At 32.3% G+C, this 22,814-nt stretch overlaps 5 protein-coding genes across 13 annotated transcripts; 3 read left to right on the top strand and 2 right to left on the bottom strand.

The window, feature by feature from the left end:
* The first annotated feature begins 96 nt into the window (after positions 1–96).
* On the top strand, positions 97–9,909 carry LOC116426641 ((E3-independent) E2 ubiquitin-conjugating enzyme). Of its 6 annotated transcripts, XR_004234952.2 has the most exons (10): positions 97–737; positions 1,004–1,177; positions 1,256–1,414; positions 1,477–2,136; positions 2,207–2,417; positions 2,495–2,678; positions 2,763–4,705; positions 4,789–5,178; positions 7,787–7,872; positions 7,944–9,753. XR_004234952.2 is itself a non-coding variant. In XM_076369853.1 (9 exons), exons 1-8 carry the CDS (start codon positions 516–518, stop codon positions 5,169–5,171), a joined length of 3,936 nt encoding a protein of 1,311 aa, XP_076225968.1. In that variant the 5' UTR covers positions 97–515; the 3' UTR covers positions 5,172–5,178; positions 9,790–9,909. The 6 variants fall into 6 exon arrangements, 3 of the variants coding, with proteins under 3 accessions (XP_076225968.1, XP_031831737.1, XP_076225967.1); XR_012999127.1 differs by having other exon boundaries at positions 4,789–7,872; XR_012999128.1 differs by having other exon boundaries at positions 4,789–8,620; positions 8,709–9,753.
* A 255-nt stretch (positions 9,910–10,164) lies between these two features.
* hoka lies at positions 10,165–11,667 on the top strand. Its single transcript, XM_031975916.2, has 3 exons — positions 10,165–10,356; positions 10,690–10,773; positions 10,848–11,667. Exons 1-3 carry the CDS (start codon positions 10,314–10,316, stop codon positions 11,009–11,011), a joined length of 291 nt encoding a protein of 96 aa, XP_031831776.1. The 5' UTR covers positions 10,165–10,313; the 3' UTR covers positions 11,012–11,667.
* Positions 11,668–11,742: 75 nt separating this feature from the next.
* Positions 11,743–18,208, bottom strand: U2af50 (U2 small nuclear riboprotein auxiliary factor 50). 3 transcript variants are annotated; one of them, XM_031975895.2, is made up of 8 exons: positions 18,013–18,208; positions 17,109–17,338; positions 16,043–16,303; positions 15,810–15,960; positions 15,657–15,712; positions 12,226–12,507; positions 11,988–12,152; positions 11,743–11,898 (listed from the first exon to the last, which is right to left on the bottom strand). In XM_031975895.2, the coding sequence occupies exons 1-8, from the start codon at positions 18,032–18,034 to the stop codon at positions 11,767–11,769; spliced, it is 1,299 nt and encodes a 432-aa protein (XP_031831755.1). In that variant the 5' UTR covers positions 18,035–18,208; the 3' UTR covers positions 11,743–11,766. The 3 variants fall into 3 exon arrangements, with proteins under 3 accessions (XP_031831755.1, XP_031831756.1, XP_076225972.1); XM_031975896.2 differs by having other exon boundaries at positions 15,822–15,960; positions 18,013–18,207; XM_076369857.1 differs by lacking the exon at positions 18,013–18,208 and adding an exon at positions 17,717–17,974.
* Positions 18,209–18,556: 348 nt separating this feature from the next.
* Positions 18,557–20,737, top strand: LOC116426655 (ankyrin repeat domain-containing protein 40). Of its 2 annotated transcripts, XM_031975912.2 has the most exons (4): positions 18,853–18,971; positions 19,186–19,663; positions 19,821–20,104; positions 20,174–20,737. In XM_031975912.2, the coding sequence occupies exons 2-4, from the start codon at positions 19,449–19,451 to the stop codon at positions 20,518–20,520; spliced, it is 846 nt and encodes a 281-aa protein (XP_031831772.1). In that variant the 5' UTR covers positions 18,853–18,971; positions 19,186–19,448; the 3' UTR covers positions 20,521–20,737. The 2 variants fall into 2 exon arrangements, with proteins under 2 accessions (XP_031831773.1, XP_031831772.1); XM_031975913.2 differs by lacking the exon at positions 19,186–19,663 and having other exon boundaries at positions 18,557–18,971.
* On the bottom strand, positions 20,680–22,518 carry LOC116426651 (ribosomal L1 domain-containing protein 1). The gene is made up of 3 exons (XM_031975901.2): positions 21,821–22,518; positions 21,013–21,575; positions 20,680–20,921 (listed from the first exon to the last, which is right to left on the bottom strand). The coding sequence occupies exons 1-3, from the start codon at positions 22,312–22,314 to the stop codon at positions 20,767–20,769; spliced, it is 1,212 nt and encodes a 403-aa protein (XP_031831761.2). The 5' UTR covers positions 22,315–22,518; the 3' UTR covers positions 20,680–20,766.
* Positions 22,519–22,814: the final 296 nt, after the last annotated feature.

Raw genomic sequence — 22,814 nt, 5'->3', positions numbered from 1 at the left:
ATTAATTGATCCTGATCTATTTTATGATGCCTTCATACTTCATACTTTCAAAACAAAAGAATTGATTTCATCTGTTGGTATCAATGCTACATATAAAATATGTTATTAATTTCAAGTAAACTCCGTGTATGGCGTGTGGAAATGCAGTAGGAGTATTTAAAGTCTAGTTCAGATGGTTTGCATAGAACACCCTATATATACGTACGTATACACTCTACAGTGTATAACACGTATAGTTCAATGTGACATTAAATCAAAATATTTGGATACTCAGTCGAAAGTGACGGTTGAAAAATGCAAGAACAATCTCGATTCGAAGAGAATCGATAATAACTCGACTGGCGAGAAACAATCAAGGGACATCCCGAGGGTGATCCTTGGATCGGGGTTGGGGTCGGGTTCGGGGTCGGAGTCGAGTTTCCTGATTGCGACGTGCGCCGTAATCGTTGCGCCGTGTAACCTTCTGTCAGTCGTCGCTGCCGGAGACCGAATACCACTCAGTGATCAGAGGAAAGATGGCTACGAACTCAGGGGTAGAGTGTCAGTACTTCTTTGAGGATGTCGTCTACCGTGTGGACAAGAAAGGTAATGTTGTATTCGGGATCGTTATGGAAAATGACGACGAAGATTTATCCGAGGAAAGTTCTGACAGTGAAGAGAGCCCGAAGAGGAAAAAGGGCGAGATTCGCGTGGTCTGGCATCCCTCCGGTGTCGAGGAGTTAGTCAACGCGAAGAAGGTATTCGATACTTCATACAATATTACAAACTCATTGGAACCAAAGATTAATCAGTGTATATAAAGCTATATATTGTATTTTATCCTATTATTCCTTCTTTCTCTTGTATTTATGTTTTTAAGTTTCTGAACAGCGACACCTGTCACATGAACCAAATCTGCGACCGAATATTCAATTCGAATTTAAATTCAGTTTTGATGCATTAACCGCAATTTGAAGAAAATATTCTAACGGCTTTAACGAATGTTAGATTTTTTTATTTATAGGTATACCTGGCAGACAGAACACTCATGCCAGGAGATGTTGTACGTCGAATGATCAAGGGGAAAGACACTCAAAGAGGGTACTGCAGAGAAATTGAACTGACTGTATGTGTTCAAGCGATTGGTACAAAACAGGTTCTTACAAATATTAGGAGCGAGGATTTAGTTCCATTGGAAGTATGTAATCCAGCAATAATGTTATAAATGTTTTTAACAACGTTTTCATATATTATACTTAATAGTTTCTGTTTATAGGAGTTTGCAACGGATATAGCTGTTTGTATGGATTCTTGGGTTGGTGGTATAAAAATGGCACATTTTAAATTATGGCTTACTACACCCGATGGATCTCGTTGCGTTGTCAATGAAATGGATTCTCGTGTCTTGGGACAATTAGAAGAAAAACGAGACAGTGTAAGTGTTTAAATAATTGTCCAAGAATTTTTTTCAGTGAATATAGAATAAAAATTTTTCAGGATAACGATTTTCCTCATTCTTCTGAGTTTTATCCTGGTCAATGTTTGTGGGGACCAGTTCACTGCCTAGAAGATGCACAGTGGATTACATGTACAAAAGAAATGAAAGCAAAAAGGAAGACTAAGCCACTTAAAATGACAAAAGTGACTGTCGAAAAAGTGGAGACAGATTGGGTAGGAGTACACTGGCAATGTAGAGCATATTCAAAAGATGGTGCTTGGTCAGATCAAGCTCAACCAAAGTTTGTAGTGGAAGGAGAAAACTTGAAAAAATTGAAATTATTAAATGTATTTGAACCATCGACTGTGCAAGTGGGAGATAGAAATTTCTATGTAATTAAAGGTGATGAAAGTGTCATTACACGTGAACAATGGAGGAAGCTGCAAAGAGGTGTTTTTCCAGTTCCTAAGCATAGCCCAAAGAAAACACGTCCGAATATTAGTATCACAAAACCAATTGAAGACAAAAAGAAGGATAAAGATAATAAAGATAAAGATAATGAACATCAGGCGTTAGAAGAGAGTGCTCAAAATAATATTAATAGTTTACAAAATGTGACAAGCAATAATACTCTAATGCCTCCAGTGCAAAACCAAAATACTGAAAGTTCAGATGACTGGGATACGGAAGATACAGGTTCTCAGAGTGATAGTGCTTCGGTAAGATTTTCTATTACTTTCCAAGTTACTGTGCAAGTAGTAGAAATAATAAATATTTTTGTATACATAGGTATCCAGTGGTTGTTCCAGTTTGTCTTCTATGGGTAAGAAGAAAAAGGGTCCTGCTTTAATGACTAAAGTATTGAAAAAGAAAAAACTGTGTAAAGCAAAAAAAAAGGTGCCACCAGTTCCACTTATTCCAGGAACTAAAATTGTAGTGGAAACTTTATCTACAAATACAAAAGCTAATGTTGTATGGCAAGATGGCTCAGTGGAATTTGGTACCATACTAAAAATATTCCGTTGATTACATAATTGTACATAACACGTACAACTTCTACTGTTACAATTTTTTTAGGTATCCCATCAACACAACTTTACCCAATACATCATTTAGATGATAAAGAGTTCTTCCCAGGTGATTTTGTGGTTGATCAAAAGGAAGAACCTAGAATGTACGGTGTGGTTCAAAGTGTTGATCACCAAGGTAGAACAGCAAAAATAAAATGGTTCAAAACATATACTTCTAGTCAAAGTCCACAGTAAGTAAGAAATTATATAATCATAATGAAAATTAACAAAATCCAATGAGAAACACAATATTCATTTTTGTAAATATTTGTCAGACCGATTTTCATAGAAGAACGTGAAGTCAGTGTATACGACTTAAAGGATCATCCAGATTTTCAATATAGACCTGGTACATTGGTAATTCGAATAGCTAATTTTGAAGGAGAAAATGCTGGCTGCACTGCTGGTCAAGTGCTAGATAATTATCCAGAAGGACAAGTTAAAGTGTGGTGGGTTGATGGACATGTAAGTATGTGTTGGCCTCAAGATCTGTATAAAGTAGGCGAATATGACAGTGACGAAGGTGAATTGTGGGACGACGTATCATCGGATGCTTCATGGGAAACAGAATTAGAAGATTGCTTTATCGCTGATACTGATGGGACAGAACAAACAGAATTGGAAAATATAAAACCAAAATTAGCTGCGCATATTGAGAAAGCTCGTATCGCGATGTCCAGGTTAGAAGAAATTTTTACCCAGAATCCATCGCTTCAAACAACTGAAGTCATGAGAAAATTATTAGAAGTATATAAAGATTGTCGGTATATGGACAAACTTATGGGTACTTCTTTCTTTCACGAAAGCCATTTTCAAGGACTATTGGAAAGGGTTAGAGAACGTGGTCGTGCTAATGTAGCGCAACGTATGGCAGATCAAGTAACAAGGTTATTTACTCATAAATCCGGCGAAAACATAGAAAAGGATAATATAGAAGCTACTGAGAAAGTCATTACTGTAACAGACATGACGGAATCTGTCGATAATAAGAGTAATGAAAGTATGAATAAACACCAGAATGAGAAACGAGAAGAGTCGAGTGATCGATTGTTTATCAATGTCAATCCAAATCCTGAAGACTCCGGATTATATTCTGCTGAAAATTCAAAAAAAGAATCAGGTTCGAGTGAATCGAGTGGAGAATTTCTACTTAGTGAAGATGCAAACAACATACCCGACCGTTCAACAGAAAAAATCGAGGCGCACAAAGCCACAAAGACTCAAACACATATAACAAGTTCTCATGTAGCCGGTTCTTTAGTTTGCGTGAAACTTTGTACCTTGATAAAAGCTCAACTTGTATTGGCGCATGCGGAAGTTTCTAAGCGATTTGGATTATCGAAAATGTCCTTATCCGATGCTGAAAAGGGTTCATCTCCTTTAAAGAAACAGAAAAAAGAAGAAGAGACGCGCATAGAATTAGTACAAGAACCATCTGAATCTTCTGTAGAGATTCCGCCACCCATATATGCAGAAGGGGAAGGATTTTCAATAGAAGAAACAGCTCCGGATAGTCATAAATTCAAGTTGACTATGTTTCAACCTACAGATCCTACAAACTTTTTCCGAACTGTTTCCAAGGAATTGAAGCTCTTGAAGAGTTCACTTCCGCCTGGTATATGGGTAAAAGGATTTGAAGATAGGATAGATTTATATTCTGTAATGTTTCGCGGGCCGGAAAAAACACCTTATGAGGATGGACTCTTTCTTTTTGATTTTCAACTATCCGCTGATTATCCGGTTGCCCCACCGCTTTGCCATTACATTTCCTATTGCAACGACAGATTGAATCCCAATCTTTATGAAGATGGTAAAGTCTGCGTGAGTCTACTTGGAACATGGTCCGGTCGTGGAACGGAAGTCTGGACAAATTCTTCGACATTGTTGCAAGTTATAGTCTCGATTCAAGGCCTTATTTTAGTACCCGAACCGTACTTTAACGAAGCTGGTTTCGAAAAACAAAAAGGCTCTCAAGAAGGAAGGGAAAATTCAAGAATGTACAATGAAATGGTTGTTCTGAAACTGGTTCAAGCACAGACTAAACTTTTGCAACATCCGCCAGCTATTTTCAAAGATATTATCGTTGAACATTTCAAAAGACACGCGAAAAAATTATTACAGCGATTAGACTTGTGGATGGAAATTTCTGAGCAACACAACAATCAACATCCATTGTCTCCGGTAACACCTACTACGTTTAAACAGATATCAGATGTTGGTACGTTGGAATCAGTTCCTTATTAAGAATACGTGGATGCTAATAAGATCAGTTTCTACAGCGCTAATCGTTTTTCATTTTAGACCAAAAAATTCTACCAGAGTTTCCATTGATACCGGCATCCAAAGGTTTTTGTATAACGCTCCGTAAAACTTTAGCTACGTTCAGGGAAGTACTATTCAAAGAAGGTATCGTTGAAACTGGCAGTAATTTAGAAGACAGTAAAAACAGGAAGGAACAAGCGAACAGTACTAAGAATGAATGTAATAAACCATGTAAAATCACTGATGGTGACATAAAAGATCGTGACAACAATAAAAAGAGCAGCAGTCCGCAAGGTGGTAGCTGCAAATTAACACCGAATGGTAATCTGTCCAAGGACATTATTTCATCTTCTACGACGAATATTTCTACTACGCCATTAAGCGAAACGAAGAAAAACATCTCGGACCGTACCATCAGCTAGCCACAAGGTAAACCTAAGTTTAAACCTAAAAATTTAGCACGTAGAACGTACCCGACTATGCGGTAATATATTCAATTAATTTGTTACACACATAAATATGTACATGTGTATGCGTATGTGTGTGTACATTTATGTGTTATATATATATATTTATATATACATACATATGTGTATATTTATATATTTATGCGTGTAATATATATTATATATAAATATGTTAAAAAGTATGTTCAATGATAATTGCGGTATCTATTTATTAATTATTAACACTATTATTAACGAGCGATAACATTGTATCAGAAATGCCGCTGTCTTTGCTCCGCAGCTAGAAATACTTGTTACTATAAAATAACCATGATAGTAACTAAATACGTTCATACAGACACGGTGCAAGAGCAACGAAGACCTTACTCTTGCATAGAATATTATAAACTTGCAGAATATATTGCAAAATTAATTTATAATGTTATACGAAATATATAATGATGCATTCTATATAATGTATAACAATATAATATTAATTAACGAGAGATTAATATTCTGTCAGGGAATAAATGAACACGATAGAATACCACATGCATTTAGTTGTATAATTCTGCAATGAGGATAGAGCGTTCCTTGAAAATGTAATAACAACTCGACTGACTTAGTAAACAAAGGGAGGGCGCGGTAATCTCGGGTACTTGAAAAAGGCAAAAAAGAATCATCACTTTATTAAAAAGAAGAAAATGAAAGAAAAATTATAAAAATTAAGAGAAAGGTAAAGTGGACTGGTAGCAATACGTCGAGCCAACATAAGAATACATCGCAATAGTGTTTAAGGGACACAATAATAATAGGTATTAATTTCGAATGCATTTCTGTGAGTACATTTCGGGTAATGGCATCACTAACTCAACTTTTTCGGTACGACAGGGTTAACCACGAAGTGCTATTCAACGGCTGAAAGTCTAAAAGCAACAAGATACATCACCATGATGAATTTTCTCTTGCAGTCGTAATGTTAATACATTGTTGACCAATTACAGAGTATATTCGTGTCTTTATGCACAATCGTTTTGGACCGGTTTATAGAAACATGTTCAATATGTGCTTCAACTTACATAATTATTAAATTATATAATTATGTAAGTGGCTATTATAGTATTGTTTATTGTTTTGGATAACGTCTGCTTAATTTTTTGCATAAAACTATCGGTCTGCAATGTACAGACGGAACGAACTTAATAGAGGCAAAGTTATCAGATGAAAGTATATGATCTGGTTTACATACAATCAGCAAAACTAAATTACAATGGTCATAAAGATCAACCATTTTGAACATTTAGTGGCCGTTGACTAAAATGTACAATCGTACCGAAAAGGTTTATTAAAAAAACTAAAGAAATTCTCATTAATCTTCAACTACTTTAAAGTCATTATGCCATCCACTAAATACAGTATTTGAAGTGAAAATTGCGAAGTGACTTTGATTGAAAATAGGTCGTAGTTTAGTCAGAAAGATTCGTATTTAGACGAGAACCTGTAATGACTAAGTCCACTGTTAGAGACACTTCTAATGTAGCTTGTAAAGTCTAGCGAAATTACATTAGATGCTCTATTATCTAAAGTACAGTTTCCTTTATCGATACTTTGTTTTGTATATTTGTAGGGAATTAAGTATCTCCGTGGGGACTCTTGCTAATCTTTTCTTTTGATATGTCATTAATAAAGTATAATAACAAACTGTATTTACATAGTATTATCGCAACAACTGCGGAGAGCGTTAGTACTTACCCTGCGACATAAGCGTTTTACAATATTATTAATATTTATTTTTTTATTTAATTCCATACATCTTAGCTGTAAATCCCAAACCAGATGTATTTAATTAAAATAAGAAAATTGATTATGGGAAGATACCGCATGCAACGAAATAACGATGAATGATCACTGTATTAAAACGAACATACTTCCTTGTTTTCGTGTATCTTTTTCTTTTTTTTTTCTTATTTTGTTATTAATGTATGTTACTATTACGTTTTATTTATTTATTACCTCGAAACCTAAGAATTTATTAATTTTAAATCATTATTTATGCAATTAGTTGTTCACATTATTAATACATTCGCAGTCGCTAATGTAAATTTACGTCGTTTCTAATCTTGTCATTTCTGGTTGACATTTTAACTCTCGTTTAATTTGTTTCATTTCTAACAATCGATAGTTACAAGTCCGATATATTATACGAAATTTTAAAGCTCTTGTTATAAGTGTCCAACAATCGGCTAAAACCAGAGAAAAGCGAAAGAAATAGTCTGATCGCGAATGCGTTAAGAAATGTAACGTTCTCGACAGTTACATGTACAGTTTTTTTTCTTTTAATAATGTTTATTTTTCAAATGTTTCTATATTTCTTGAAGTAATAATTGTCACGCATTTTTTATTTATACACTAAGTATTTATATGTTAATAAACAAATAATGATACAGTTTTTGTTATCTAATAGAGGTTGATTGTATTCATATATTCAAATATATGTATACAGTGTAACATGTACTTTGAAACATTAATGCACAGGTTCATGTTTAATGTGCGTATAAAAGAGCCAGTTTTAAACTGTATTGTTTCAGCAGAATTGAACAATTTGTTTCCATCGTATAAGATGAAAAATCCATGGACAGACAAGAAATATGTGTGTAAACGAATGGAATGCAATCAGGTATACTGTAAATTTATGTATACAGAAATCTCGTTTTTTTTCAAATATTGAAAATAAAAAGTTGTTTTCAGAGAAGTTGTCACACTGAACAAACTTCCATGGGACAGTATAATATTGAACTTGAACATGTTTCGAGAATATTACATGTAAAATATTTATGTGCAGTATATACGTTATATTTCCTTTATCATGTGAAAACATTTTCTTAACCATTGTATCTTGAATGGATCGAGCAACTTTTATTGTACACTTAAACTGAGTATCATGTAGATTGAAATGTCAAGGAACTCCTTCAAAATGCGATAACTTTGGAATTGCTATGGGAACGGAATTCAGTTGTGGCAGTTAATGGAACAGCGTTTACAAAAACTAAATACGTATTTATCCGCGCGAAGATTTCTTCGGAGATATATGGTGCTGAATAGAAACAAATAAGGGAAAAAGGAGGGTTGAAGGAGAGAAAGTGATGGAAAAATTCAAGTCTGTTTGCGCCATGGCTAATAGACGTTAGCTTGAACGACTTGATTCTTGTACTTCACTGCTTTACTGTCCGAATCGCTATGAAAATTATCTGCGTTTCTCTCTACCACACAATCCCCGAAGCTGTAAGGAATCACGAGTCAAACGGTAATATAAAAACGCAGGATGCAACATGTATTTGAATTTGTATATTTTTCACTGTATTATCACGAATCCGTTGGGAACAGATTACCAAAATAAAAATGAGTTTAATAGCATGCAATTCAAGGTAATGCAACAATTTTACGTTTCAACTCATTTTTGTTTGAAGAGTTTCGTCAGTCTATTCCTAACATTTCTTTTTCTTTCTAATATAGTGATAAATATAGGAATAACAATTTTCAAGTTCGCATTGCCGACTAAACCTCTTGGCCCCTTGCTGCCTGTAAGATTACAAGAAAAGAATGAATATAGATAGTGTTCAGAAATGTTTAAACGTTTAAGCTATTTCGAATGTCAAGTCACTTGGGCAGACGTCTACTTGGCGAGGCTCAAATGGGTTCGATATTCAATCCGCTTGAGCTAGATTCTGTTTGTAGAGATTCGAGTATGTCCAAGCATTTATACTGCTCGAATGGGTTCCGTTAATATAGGTTCAAACGAGCTCAAACGGCTTGGATAACTCATCGCTAAATGTGTCATACTAATGGAGCTACAGCTTCTATGTAGGAAACAGGGATAAAGAGTGAGAGAATGCATTAAGTAGAAAGCTAGGAAGATTAGAGGAAGAAAGTAACGAAGGAAAAAATAAATACGAGTACTGCTGTACTATCAGGCGGATTAAATTGTTATATGAAACATAATGTTTTAGAATGCCTTGTATATATGCCAGCTGTTTCTATTTCTATTATTATGGTAATCATGTTTGCCAATTTACACAATGCTTTATTTTCGCAATATTTATGTTCGATATTATTCAAAATACGAGGAATGTATTAATTGTCCAAATGTTGATACAAACAGTTTTACATATTTCTTCAATAATGATTTCTCATTTGGTTTTTCTTTTTTTTTCAAATATCTCGGTTGTAACGAATAATTTATATTATAAATTTGGATTAATATTCAAATAAACATTTTGGAACATTAACAAAAAGCTAGAGCAAGTATTGGTTACATACAATGTTCCTTCTAAATTATTTTATACTATGTACTCAGGATATATGTTATAAATAGGATCTATTTATGTAATATACTGCCATGGTACAGTAAAAGATCTTTGGTTGCATATTTGAGTTAAAGACCTTCTTGTGACTTTAGCATCAACCAAAATGGTATCACCATTATCATGTAACTGGCTAACATTTGTAACTTGGTTCTCTTGATTTTGAGTGAATAAAAAGTCCGTATGCGATTAAGAAATATTATAATTGACCATGAATCTTTTCTGTTCAATAGATCCCACCCCTACTCACCTGAATCTTCAACCCACACTCCTGCTCAGTAAAATTTCAGCTTTTGGATATCTACAGCTTTTTTTAAATGTTTATTACAAATTTGTACAAACATATATTTATCCTTGTATTGTAAATTCATTGAAACTAAACTAAGCCGTTTTTATATTTGGATGTTTTAATTATTATATATAATACGTAAATTTGTATAATATTTAATTTGTATATTTAAACATACTTTTATAAAGAAATGATCAACGAACAAAAGATATTAAATACTTAAAGTATGTCAACTGTATTATACATCCAAGTAGGGTTTGACGGTGAAAATATCTTTTATCTTTTACGAGAACAGATAAGATGCATTTTCCACCTGTTATCGGATATTTCTTATCAAACCGTTGATTCACAACGGATTCACGTTTATATCGCTTTGGCGTTCCAACACGATTTCCTTACTCAACTATTTCAACTACAAGTGATTTTCAATTACAAGTGTATTCAAGTTTTCATCTAGTTGATAAAAAAATGTGTTCCAAAAAATTATTGTGCTACTTCACTATTGGCTTGCGTAAGTAAATATATAAATGTTCATATTATGTTTCTTAAGCATACTAAACTAATCGACAAATGTGATACATTGATTCCCACGCAGTGCAAAATTGGATGTGCTTAGAAATGCATTTATTTCCTAACATAATTGTGCAAATTTCTAGACTTTGCATACTAGTGTTGTTAATGAAACGTATTTATAATATACCTGCTAACAAACTTAATAGTATTAGACATGAATAGAAATGAAAAAGATTATTGCACCATGAATAAGCATGTTATACAAATGATTTCTAACGATAATAGGGAAAAACAGAATATCACTTCTCATTAATAAACTAACTTTAAACAGTGTTCATGGGTCTTTTTATGGATGAAGTCGAAGCAAGACGTAAAATTTTAAGAGGGCGGAAAACGATTACAAGACGTTATTACTGTAAGTGAAAAGTACTATAGAAATATAATATAATTAATGACATGTATAAAGACTAAATATGCCTATTTTCCTAGGGGGAACGGCTATTCCCGCATGGTCTATAGTTCTACTAGTAGGAATTTTTATGCTGCTCGCCGGTGGAGGACTTTGTGTGCTACTACAAAAATTTGTAGTGGATAATGCTGAGACCGCGGAAAGACATTCGTATCACCAACCTGTTTTACAAAATGATGCTTAAATTTAAGGATACACAAAAATTTAATTATCACTCATTACACAATTTTTCTATACTCTATGAAAAAAAAAACATTGTAATATTCTTACAACCCAAAATATTTTATATGAACTTAGTGACAATGTGTTATTGACTTTAACACCTACAGGACGATATCACCTATCGTTGACCCACTACTGACTGTTCTCGTGTAACAGTAAATAATAATGTAAACGTCAAATGACATAAAATAATACGTTACTAAGAAACAAGATTAACAAGTAAAGAAACTATAAATCGAAAAATTGGATATTAATGACAAGAAATGCTTTCTTAAAATTAATTGTTCAATTATAAAAAATGGTATCAGTAGCGAGTTTTATCAGAGCACTATCATCCTGAACGTGTTAATATAGCTACTTCTGTCGATTGCCTAGTATTTTAATATCATTAATTATCGAAATTGAATAACATCGTTATTTTTATAATTGTGCCTTTCATAGTACTTTTTATTCCTTTACTAGTTCAAAATTGTGAAATATGTTTTATAAATTACACAATAATTAAGTATGGTTATATCATCATCGAAAGATACTTAAGTTACAACAAACGACGTTCAATTGAACAATACAGTTTGAAAATCAATTACAGCTTGCTTTGTACAGTCGGATACAAGAAAATGATCAATTTTCGGGCTTGTTAGATTATTAATTCAATATATATATTATACATTGGTAATTAATTATTAATCGGTATGAAAAGAGAAATAATTCTATTATTTAGAATTCTCTGCGATGATACTTGTCGGAATCAAAGTAAGATGTCACAACAACACGATTGTTGAATTTTCGTCCCGTAAGTGTTTGCTGTGCCTTCTGGCAGTCAATCACGCTATTAAATTCGACAAATACCTGTAATAAACAAAAATTATGTAAAAATATATGCTTTTTATTTATATATAATCGGAAATAAATAATAAAACTATACACGTAAAACTTACTTTTCCACATCCAGGTACATCAACACCTTCTATAGGCCTTGGTATTTCTACAGAGCGAACCACACCATATTTATTACATTCTTCTTTAATGTCTTCTAGAATATCCTCGTATTCTTCTTCTTCCATTAGTTCCTCAGGAGTTACCATGTTCAGTAAGCAAAGTACCTATATAAGTTATTCAAATAATTTTTATCCATTCTGTTTTATATAAAAACAAAAAAATCATAATTGAAATTACCTCAGTTGCTGGACCACTAGTTCCCACCATAGACAATCCAGGCACCTGAATTTGTACTGGAGCTTGTGCGCCAATCATGGGATTTTTGGCACCTACGCTAGCCCGTTGAACGATCAGTTTTTTATCTCCCAACTGCATACCATTTAATCCAGCGATTGCTTGATCGGTCATCGAGACGTCAACATACTCGCAGAATGCATAACCCTTGGATAGACCTGTGGCCGAGTCCTTCACTAGGTTGAATGCTCTTAGTTGTCCAAAGCTCATCAATAACTCCTTCACCTGTGTTATGAAAACAAACATTATTTATTTACTTATGTTGCATTAAGATTATCTAGATCTGCTTAGACTATGCAACTCATTTTTCTTTATTCTATATATTTTAATAATATTCATAATTTTCTATTCATACATATAAGACTAACATCTTAAAACAAAACTATCTCCAGTAGCCGACACCGTCTGTACAGTTATAACAACAGATAAGTAAAAAATAAAAAATATAAGAATAATAAACACATGTTTTAGACAAATTTTATCGATGTCATGACAATGGTTTTATCAATTCTTAACATTGTATTATATACTACACCTTATTGTAAATTTTACTTTTCTGATTTCATCACTTTCAGCAATACTATCTGATTCGTCATATGTCAGAATACTCTGTAAAGTATTCCTCTGGCGAGTTAACAGGCTATTTGCAAACTAAAACTACATAGAGACCAGGGAAATCGTCAGTTCGCAATTCATTTTGTAACAACGAACACGACAAAATAAAATACAATAAAGTAAGATATAAAGATAGAGAACGATATTGGCAGAAGATTTCACGTCTATGGTTTTTTTTATGTTTACGGAATTTGTAATAATCATCTCACTGTCTTGTGGACATGGAGATACTATGTGTTAAGAGTCTTCTCAGAGAGAATTAAGTAGAACGAGCGAATGATTCCCTTTGTCCGTGTACAGTTTTAGCTTACAGGTAGTCGGTTAACTTATGAGAGGCGTACTTTACATGTTGAGTTATCGGCTACTGTAAAAATGTAATTAATATTATTATATGTTTGCAAACTATGAATGAAAAATCTGTACATTAGAGTTTATAGGTAGTTTTTAAATATGTCTAACTATAAGTTGCATAATCCAAAAGTAAAAAATTCAATATAAATGAATAGATATATCATATCTCGCCTATGTGATTTCCATATAACATCTTCATACAATATCTTTCTTACATACAAAAGTTTTACTCCAGTCTGGAACAGATTTTTGTCAATGTTTCGAACAGAACACTCTTGCTCTTCAAACGCGGATTTCTCCCACATTCATTTCTATTCTCTCTTCAGAAAGAAGTGTACCTTAAATTTACTTACGTTTTTCCACTTCCCTGAAGTACTGAAAACTCTAAAGCAGAGATAACAGCATGTTGCATTTAATGAAGATGTATCATTATTACTGGAAGTTGATATTTCCAAGTAACTGTGGTATACACAGCTTAACAATCGATGCTTTATAAATGTTTCAATTAATTTATCAAGGCATATGTAAACAATATCCTAGTCTATCTTAGTTCAAGCATTAATTATTAACGATCTGTAATACGATCCGAGAAACTGTATATGCCTTCATTAATTCTGTACATATACCTCAATAAGGACTGTATCATCGTGAAGACGTTAGATTTGAATTTGACTGAAATATTATGACTACCTAGGAGAATAAGCCACTTCTTGAAGTGAGCATAGAAGTTTCACACATTAAGATTTTACCATTTTAACCCTTATGTAATTCGGTATTTCCTAATACACTGTTAATACTCATGTGATATCAAGCAACACGCTATTATCAATGAAAAACTATCGAATTAGAAAACGCACCATTTGTACGGAAGGACCAAAGTCTTCAAAAAAGGGGCTGCAAAAGTCGCATAAGCCCAATACGAAGGCATGAAAATGATATAAGTACTTGCCTCGAGGGACTGGGCTAGCCTCTCTCCAGGCAGTGTGGTATTTTGTCATGTTCAGTAGTAGTAGTAGTGGTAGAAGTAGTGGTAGAAGTAGTGGTAGTGGTAAGCAAATGCTTTTGATCGGCGCGACCCTAAGCTAAGAAATGGGGAGAAAGGGCACTGGTATCAGTCCACAGTTACTACACAATAACCAAATGGTTATACTTGTTTGTTTGTTTGTTCGTTTGTTTGTTTGGTTCTTTTTCTGATTGTATTACTTCAACAATATTATCACTGTAAGAACACAGTATTAACTTTTCCGACGTTTAACGTAATCACATTTTTACCGACTTTTATTTTCTTACTTTCTCTTTGCACTTTGTCTTTGTACAAATGCACATTACTGATACTTATAAACACATATAAGTTCATTCGTGTAACCTGTAAATGTAACAAGGCACAAGGACGAAGAGTTGTAAAGCCTGAAAAGCCTGTAAAGAAAATAGCTGCAAGAGAAAAGATACTCCTGAAAAGAATAGATGCCAAAGGACTTGGAGCTGTTACCAGATGCACATAAGATTTATGTGTTGACCCTGTAATCCCATTAAAAAAAAAACTGATGCACAAAACGTTGACTTATCTCTTGTAGTCCTAAAAAATCTGTTTCGGATGTAATACCACAGCATGAGAATAGACTGACTCTGAAATAGTGTTCTAGATGTAGGAATTACAAAGAACCTTTATTATTGAAGATAATTCTTCGCACCTAACAATTCTCAATGTGAATAATTATTTTATGTACAACTACTCTTCCCTCCTACCCTTCCCCCTATAAATCTGATTTGATATTCAATCAAAGGTTCCTGAGTATAAAGAAAAAGGTTTCGTATTCCCTTGGTTGGGTCCACGATGATCTTCAAAGAACTGTAAATAAATGCGACAGCTACAGCCACGTGCCGCCTGAATGCTGTAACACCTCTAACTATTTCCCTATCCGCTAACGAATAATGGCGATTCGAGAAGAGACGAACTTCCAAGGAATTACAAACTTCAACGCTGCCAACTCTTGGCTAGAAACACAAATGGAACTGCAACCTACTTCAACTAATTTAAATAACACCTAGCCGACGCTGAAATCCAATGGATACACATACATACCTCTATGGCATTTGGATAGCTGACACACATCTTCGCAAGTTTTGAACTCCGCTAAATAGCTAAATGCCTATGTTATAATTTAATCCTTTGGTATAACTCACAATGCTGAGAACTAGCATAGTTAAAGTAATCCTACAGCATTGTTATACTGCGGCGCAATTAATTTAATCTCTGATGCCAATTAAATATATTGTATATGTTCAACACCTTATTGTGATTTCGATCAAGTAAAACAGATTCATTTAAGTATCGACACCAGTGACTAAAAACTGCATCCAAAGGTGTGCAATAAACGAAATACTATATCACAGATTTGTTTGCATACCTGTTCTTCGTTCAAATAATTGGGTAAACCACCAATGAAGATCTTGTGTGGAGAATCTGAAATTTCAAAACGTTGTATTATACTTCACATTAAATTGTACCAAGAACGTCTAAGAAGCACATAAGATGTATAAAGAGTATGTATAAAACATACCGGGAACCGTACCTGGCACGTTCATACTTGGATTATCAGTCATTCCTGGCATTGGCTGATAATCGTGTGGTCTTCTTATTTTCAAACTTTGCCCCTTAAAGTTGATGCCATCAAAAGCCATAGCTTGTGTCGTTTCGTCTATCGAACGGAACTAAAAAAATAAAATAAATATTTCACGGTGTAACACATGCTAAACGTAAAAAAATCTCATTTCCAAGCAAATATAAATATACCTCTAGGAAAGCAAAGTTTTTGTCTAAATTGATTTGACATGCTAATACTGGATTTCCAGCAGCCTGTGCAAGTCCAGAAAGATGCATTTGTTGATTGAAAAACTCCATCATTTCTTCTTCAGTCACGCCGAATGGAATGTTTCCTACATAAAGTCTTCTTGCTTGTCGAGTAATCGTACTACCAACTACTGGTACAGCTGCTTGTGGTGTGTCTGCCACTATGTTTGCCGGGATTTGTCCAGCAGCTTGCATTGCTTTATACTGTTCAAGTAAAAGTTTCAGTATTATTAATGCAAACAAACTGATCAACCTAAATTATAACTTGAATATATTAACATATTACATTATACTAAATTTATATATCATGCTACACACAGTATGTTACACTATTTAAATATCTATAAATTTGTTTCCAATTAGTTGATTATTATTTATTAATGGATTATAGTATTTTTCTTCTTATTATGTGCAATTCATTGGAATTTTTGTAAAACTTTGATTTTATTAATTATTATTAATCATTCAATTTATAATTCCTATTCTTTGATTTTTGGATCTATTAATTTATTTTCTAACTATTTTAATTCTACCTATGTTAATCTTTACAGAATTTAGAAACCTGACCAAATTCAGACCAAATTTCCATTTAACTTTGTAAAACTGTGATAAGTAAAATATTGATATACTAGGTAGGTGTTACCTATAATTCCTAAAACCTATAATTCTTTGGTTTTAATGGAAAATATCATTTCGTTTAAACAAATATTTTATGTAACTATTAATAGATTACAAAAGTTTAAAATATGGTCAAATAATTTAACAAATTCTTTTAATGAATAAAGAATCATTGATTCTTAATAAAAAAAATCAGAGCCATATTTTTTTATCAGATACTGCAGATACATTGAAGACATGCATAAAATCCTTTGTTACATGTTATATGACTTATGAATTAAAAATATTGATTTTGATATTTTATAATTATAATTATAATTATGATTTCTTTATTATTAGAGGTATTTTAATAATAATGATAAATATTTAAATAAACGATCTGAACACTTACCTGTAAAGGAGTAATATGTTCGAACCCAGGTGGTGGAACATCCCAATAAAGTGATGGTTTTCTTCTTCTGGAACTACGACTTTTTTTGGGTGAACTACTTCTCTTTCTATCTCTTCGATCTTTCGATCTTGAACGTGAACGTTTTCTACGATCTCTACTACGAGATCTATGTCGCCTATCACGATCCCTGTCCCTGTCCCTATCCTTATCCCGGTCTTGGCGATCACGATCTATGAAATACACATAAAATACATGTAAAAATATCAATTAAATACATTTTCTTATTAGCAATAATAACATTTTTATGTTATTTAAAAACATGGTTAAGTATTGTAAACTATTTTTGATATAATTTTGTTCTATACCCATATTATTTTTTCATTACTTTAGAATTTGCATATAGATTATTTTTTCTATATAATTCCGTGCACACATGAATATTGATGAAATTATCGACTATATACATAACTCACAGTATATACATGCATTCTCAATACCTGCACCTCAAAAATTAAAATATTAGAAAAATGATGATTTTTAAGTGTAATAAAATGTACAAAAAAACGAACAAAGAACACAAAACTCTCAGAGTCTGATGAAAAGTATACCCATGAGAACAATCTTCTTAGAGGCTTGTTTATCAGGTTAACGTTAAATTCGCAGGATCTTGTCAAGAATGATTGGATGTTGGTCAGTTTATGTTGAAGTCAATTGTGGATGATTTGCGGATAAGAGTTCTGTTGGTTTTTGTGAAAAAATTCTAACAGAAACTGTCTCCAAATATGTTTATCACTTTCACGAATGTGTTTCTCCGGCCATTACAATCACCGACTTATTTACCTGGCTGTAACGCGGGAACAGTAGCAAAGCACACAGTATTCTTGCGAACATTTAGAATACTCACCTCCATTGTAATCTTCACCCATTTTACTATTAATTACCTAGATCCACGAATTTTATTTCAAGAAACAGTACTGTATAAATAACAATAAGATTAGTAAATGTCAATGCGTCTTAAAACAAATTTTTATTCCGAAATGGCGATAGGCTAGATAGTTACTGGCTAGTGAATTATAGTACTGATATCAACATGTACTACAAGATGGCGTGAAGTGCGATCAGAATTGACCTTTACGTAGTATAAATATTTATGATAAAAAATGCGGAGAATTTGCACAAATTATGATTAAATATTTGATCTAACAGTATTAGATTGCATTATCTATTGCCCCAAATCGATTCATATATTTATAATTGTTAATTATGGTATTTTTAACTGATGTTAATTTTTTCTATATTTTCTATTTAAATATATAACATCATTAGAATGAGGATTCTTTCTCACAACGCTAAGGAACCTCTTATTCTTTTTCCATTTCAAGAAATAACATTATTTAACGTTACAGTTCTTCTATCTATTTGTTGCTTGTAAATATGGGTATAGTGAGTTGTAGCGACATCTTTTATATAGAATTTCGAGGAGTCAGTGGAACGCTAAAATTTTTTTAGGAATACAATGAATAATAAATATACATAAGGCACTTAAAGCAGGATTTTTTTAGATTCAATCTATGCACTAACAAATCCCATTAACAAAAAACGAAGGCTGAAACATTCTATAATAGAAGTGTCTAACTTACTCCCCTTACGCTAGTAACTCGGAAACAGTGTTCCCCCACTATCCTACTTAAAAAAGCTACCCGAGACTGTGTATGTGAGTAGTTGTATAAGTTAATATCAGGTAAAAATAAGAGCTGTGGACAGGATAACTTTTCATGAGGGGAGTGTCACTAAAATGCCCACGGGCGCCAATTTAACCACCCTTGCTGTACATGAAGGTCTCTATAAGTACTCAATACACAGGTGAAAAAACAAATTATTTAAGGATGGAGACGATAATTCTCCGTGAGGGGAAAGACCCTAGAGTACTACATATAATCTTATGTACACCATAAAAACATGGATTTGATTATAAACATATGAATATAATTTCAAATTTGTGAGGATTACAGTTTTATAATTAGGATTAGGCAATATGCGTGAACAGTATCCAATGAAATCCAGATATCAATTCTAGGAGTTCCTGCTTTCAAACAACGGTCAACCCTGCAAATGATGCCCTCTATCCCTTTATGCCTATGCCCATGTATAGAATAGACAAAAATTCCATTTTCATTAATTCTTTCAAATAATAGAATATACTAGTAAATAACTATACACATATTTTGTTTGATAGTGTATATATAGTATAAATTAAACAAGACACTTGTTAATTAACAATCGAATTTATTGTGAATATGTTTATGGTGCTTATTTAAACATGTCTCGGATAAATTTGTGATGGAAAAAAATGTGAAATTCGTAGACTTACTTTCTACTTATGATAACATGGACAGTAAGAAAACAATTGGTCAGTGTTTAAAAAAAATAAGAGACAGTAAAAATATATTAGAAGAGCGTTTAAGAAAGGCTGCCAGCGTTGGCGATATAGACGCAGTTCAAGAATTGCTAAAGTCAGGAGTTGATGTTAATGCACAGGACATTCATAGTGGATGGTATATTCCTCATTATTTGTGATATTGTGTACACATTTTTTATAAATTATAAAACGCATTTACTAATTTAAACGTGGTATTTCTATCCTTACTAAATTAAAATAATTTTAAATTTAAAATGCCCAAACAATCCTGTAATTCATTGTTCTTTTTCAAGGACTGCTTTACACTGGGCGTGTAGAAACGGTTATTTTGATGTAGCTGCCCTTCTTTTAATGAATGGAGCATTTAAGTATATCAAATCTAACTTTGGAGAAACTCCAAAATTTGTATCTACCAAACCACAAATTCTGAAACTTTTAGATGCAGTTGATTCGAAATTAGAATTGAATGATATAACAATGCATAATAATATACCAAAGTATTTGAAAAATGACTTTGTACATGGAACTGTAGATTCAGAAATACATAGAATGACTTGCAACGGTTTATACACAGATGGTAAGATACTTGTCATTCTTTTGTTTTATGTATTTTGCTACTGTTTTACTAACATATTCTGCATTTTAGAATTAATATTAAAGATTCGTATTGCTGATGCTCTGGATCCAGACTTCATAGAAGTTGAAATATGTCAAAACAATTTGACATATCAGACGTTAATTGATATATGCTGCCAGGAATTAAATATTGACTGTACCCAAATTGTAAAGTTAAGAAAACTTCCCAATACTAAATTAAGGAAAGATAAAGATATTCAACGACTTCAGAATTTCCAAGAAATTGAAGTTGTTACTAATGCTGTTAATACACACAAATATGTGCAAAATACAAGTAGTGTTCAGAATAACATTCCAACAGTGCCAGCAAATGGATATCAAAGTATTTCTAAAAAAGATCAAACTATTTTATACTAATTATTATGATTACGATTGTATTTGTTTCCCCTTGCGTATGTTAAAATTAAGAATATAATATTTAACACAAATATTTTGTGTATAATCAAGGAAGTAACGCTTAGCAAACAATAGTTGAACATCTCATATATGTCTAACAGAATATTCAGATAACGATAGTTAGAAAAGTAATTTTTCAATTTTATTTACTAGATTCAATAAAGTAATACATAAATCATTACAATTTTTTGTTGATTTTACTCATTTTTAACCTTTATTCTTCTTTCGTACAATAACCTCTCCTTCTGGTCTAACAGTGACTGTAACATTATTAGTGACAGTACTTAATTCATCTGTCACATCACGATATGCTTTAGGCCGTTTGGCCTGTACCACTGGTATTTTAACAGAATTTTTATTTCCTGCAAAGTGAAGAGAAATTAAAGAAAATCTAAAAGCACGTAAAAGTATTCTTTTGTTTAAAATTTAATGCAAAAAAGTAATAAAACATACTCAATGATGTATAAATAGGAATAGCAAGGCTTTTGGCTGTTTTAAGACGAATGGAACGTATATTAATCCAACCTCCTGGATAATTCTTAGATAAACCAATACATGTTGCTAACACATTTTCTAAAATTTCTTCTTTTTTCATTGATGTATGTCCAATTTGAACAATATGAGTATCACCACATGAATGCAACTGCATACAAGTCTTTTTTAAAGCATATTCTATTTCATGTTTCAGATCTTTACTTTTCAACCTAATAGATGCTGGTAATTTTCTTTTCTTGTAAAACTCTCTCCCTAATAAATGAGACAAATGTCCAGCAATTTTTCCATCTACAAGAAAATGATCATAGCTTCCAACAAGTTTTCTTTTTAACTCATATTGATCGTATTCAGTTTTAACTTGGTTCATAGATATTATTTTTATGTTTGTGCAACCATGTTTGTGTAATAATTCTTCATAATGCTCCACTGTTATCTCATTATCTTGTCTTCTACCTCTTTGTAGATCGCCTACAAATAATGCAATTTCATCGTCTTCAGAAACTATTGAATATGGTAATAATCTGAAAAATAAAAATTTTGAATTATAACTACTTTCTATCATAATAAGATCATATGCTATAAACACATAAGTACATCATTCTAAAGAAATATAATCATGGTTCCTCATAAGGATCCATTGGTAATTAAAAAGCTATAATCATTTGTAAGCTATAGATAATATAAATAGACATGTGTAATAAATTGAAAATATTTTTCTTTAAAATTATTTGTAAAATAATTATAATTTCAATATATTTGCACCTACATTCTCATGTGTCTCCTTGGTGTTTTCGGTACTCTTATGCATGTTACTTGCATAAATATTGGGTGGGACTCTCCTTCAAATAAAGCATTTTTATTTTTCAATTGCTCCTCATTTAAATGGAAAATAGCACTGATACATTGAAGTATATGTTCTTTTGACAAGTCAGTTAAATTTAATGTATCTGTATTTTGTTTATTATTATCTACTTTCTTCCGTTTTTTAAATTTTTTTACACCCAGACTAATAGTTTTCGAAATTATATTTTCAGATGAAAGTTTATTTTGTATACCATCATTTACAGTACGTTTTCGTTTTAAGCCACGTTTCACTATTTTACCATTCTCTTCATTTAATGTCTTGAAATTTTCAGATTTCGTGGAACTAATATCCTTGGATTTACGAATATTTCCCTTACTAAGCTTTCTTGTTATGGATTCCCTTTTATTAACTTTTTCAATCAATTTTACATTTCTCTGCTCGTCTTTTCGCTCCATTTTTTTATTTAATAGAATAGAAATTTAATTCCCCTTTCTTCTTTTTCACATTTATAAGGTTAAACAAATTAATAGATCATTTACATTAATAAATATCGTTAAAAAACTTCACCACTTCACATCCACGTGCTCATCTCATTCTTTACTTTCCTGGAGACGGAAACGGAAATAGTGGCGGTACGTATCCGACGCGAATCGTGGCGCTAACCGTTACAAGCGAGCAATAACGATATGTTTACTATTAATGACATGTTAATAATAACAGATAATATAGAGTCTTTTGTATTAATATATCAAGTTTTTAAATATTTATTTGGACAATAAAGTCTTATTCTATTTAATATTAATATAAATGTAATTTGTAAAATCAACCAATGAAATGATCGTAAGCTGATCCGCCATCTTTCATTGTCCACTTACTGAATCGTACCATTTGATTGTAATGCTTAAATATACGAAAGTATGCTTATTTTAAAGTGTATTTAAATTATATAGTATTA

This window comes from Nomia melanderi, chromosome 8 (assembly GCF_051020985.1).
Source record: "Nomia melanderi isolate GNS246 chromosome 8, iyNomMela1, whole genome shotgun sequence".
NCBI classification, from domain to species: domain Eukaryota; kingdom Metazoa; phylum Arthropoda; class Insecta; order Hymenoptera; family Halictidae; genus Nomia; species Nomia melanderi.
The sequence above is the reverse complement of the archived record's forward strand: the minus strand, read 5'-3'. Positions and strand labels throughout refer to the sequence as shown.

Bases quoted from the DNA above. Each gene is read 5' to 3' on its own strand.
- LOC116426641 (XM_076369853.1), top strand. From the start codon at position 516: ATGGCTACGAACTCAGGGGTAGAGTGTCAGTACTTCTTTGAGGATGTC. The intron at 2,137-2,206 runs GTAAGATTTTCT...TTGTATACATAG, and splicing joins CTCAGAGTGATAGTGCTTCG to GTATCCAGTGGTTGTTCCAG. The intron at 2,679-2,762 runs GTAAGTAAGAAA...AATATTTGTCAG, and splicing joins ACTTCTAGTCAAAGTCCACA to ACCGATTTTCATAGAAGAAC.
- hoka (XM_031975916.2), top strand. From the start codon at position 10,314: ATGTGTTCCAAAAAATTATTGTGCTACTTCACTATTGGCTTGC. The intron at 10,357-10,689 runs GTAAGTAAATAT...AACTTTAAACAG, and splicing joins CTACTTCACTATTGGCTTGC to TGTTCATGGGTCTTTTTATG. The intron at 10,774-10,847 runs GTAAGTGAAAAG...CTATTTTCCTAG, and splicing joins GATTACAAGACGTTATTACT to GGGGAACGGCTATTCCCGCA.
- U2af50 (XM_031975895.2), bottom strand. From the start codon at position 18,034: ATGGGTGAAGATTACAATGGAG. The intron at 16,304-17,108 runs GTAAGTGTTCAG...TTACTTGAACAG, and splicing joins AACATATTACTCCTTTACAG to TATAAAGCAATGCAAGCTGC. The intron at 12,508-15,656 runs GTATGCAAACAA...TTCATAACACAG, and splicing joins ATTATTTGAACGAAGAACAG to GTGAAGGAGTTATTGATGAG.
- LOC116426655 (XM_031975912.2), top strand. From the start codon at position 19,449: ATGGAAAAAAATGTGAAATTCGTAGACTTACTTTCTACTTATGATAAC. The intron at 19,664-19,820 runs GTATATTCCTCA...TTCTTTTTCAAG, and splicing joins CAGGACATTCATAGTGGATG to GACTGCTTTACACTGGGCGT. The intron at 20,105-20,173 runs GTAAGATACTTG...TCTGCATTTTAG, and splicing joins CAACGGTTTATACACAGATG to AATTAATATTAAAGATTCGT.
- LOC116426651 (XM_031975901.2), bottom strand. From the start codon at position 22,314: ATGGAGCGAAAAGACGAGCAGAGAAATGTAAAATTGATTGAAAAAGTT. The intron at 21,576-21,820 runs GTAGGTGCAAAT...TTTATTTTTCAG, and splicing joins CCAAGGAGACACATGAGAAT to ATTATTACCATATTCAATAG. The intron at 20,922-21,012 runs GTATGTTTTATT...TTCACTTTGCAG, and splicing joins TCCTATTTATACATCATTGA to GAAATAAAAATTCTGTTAAA.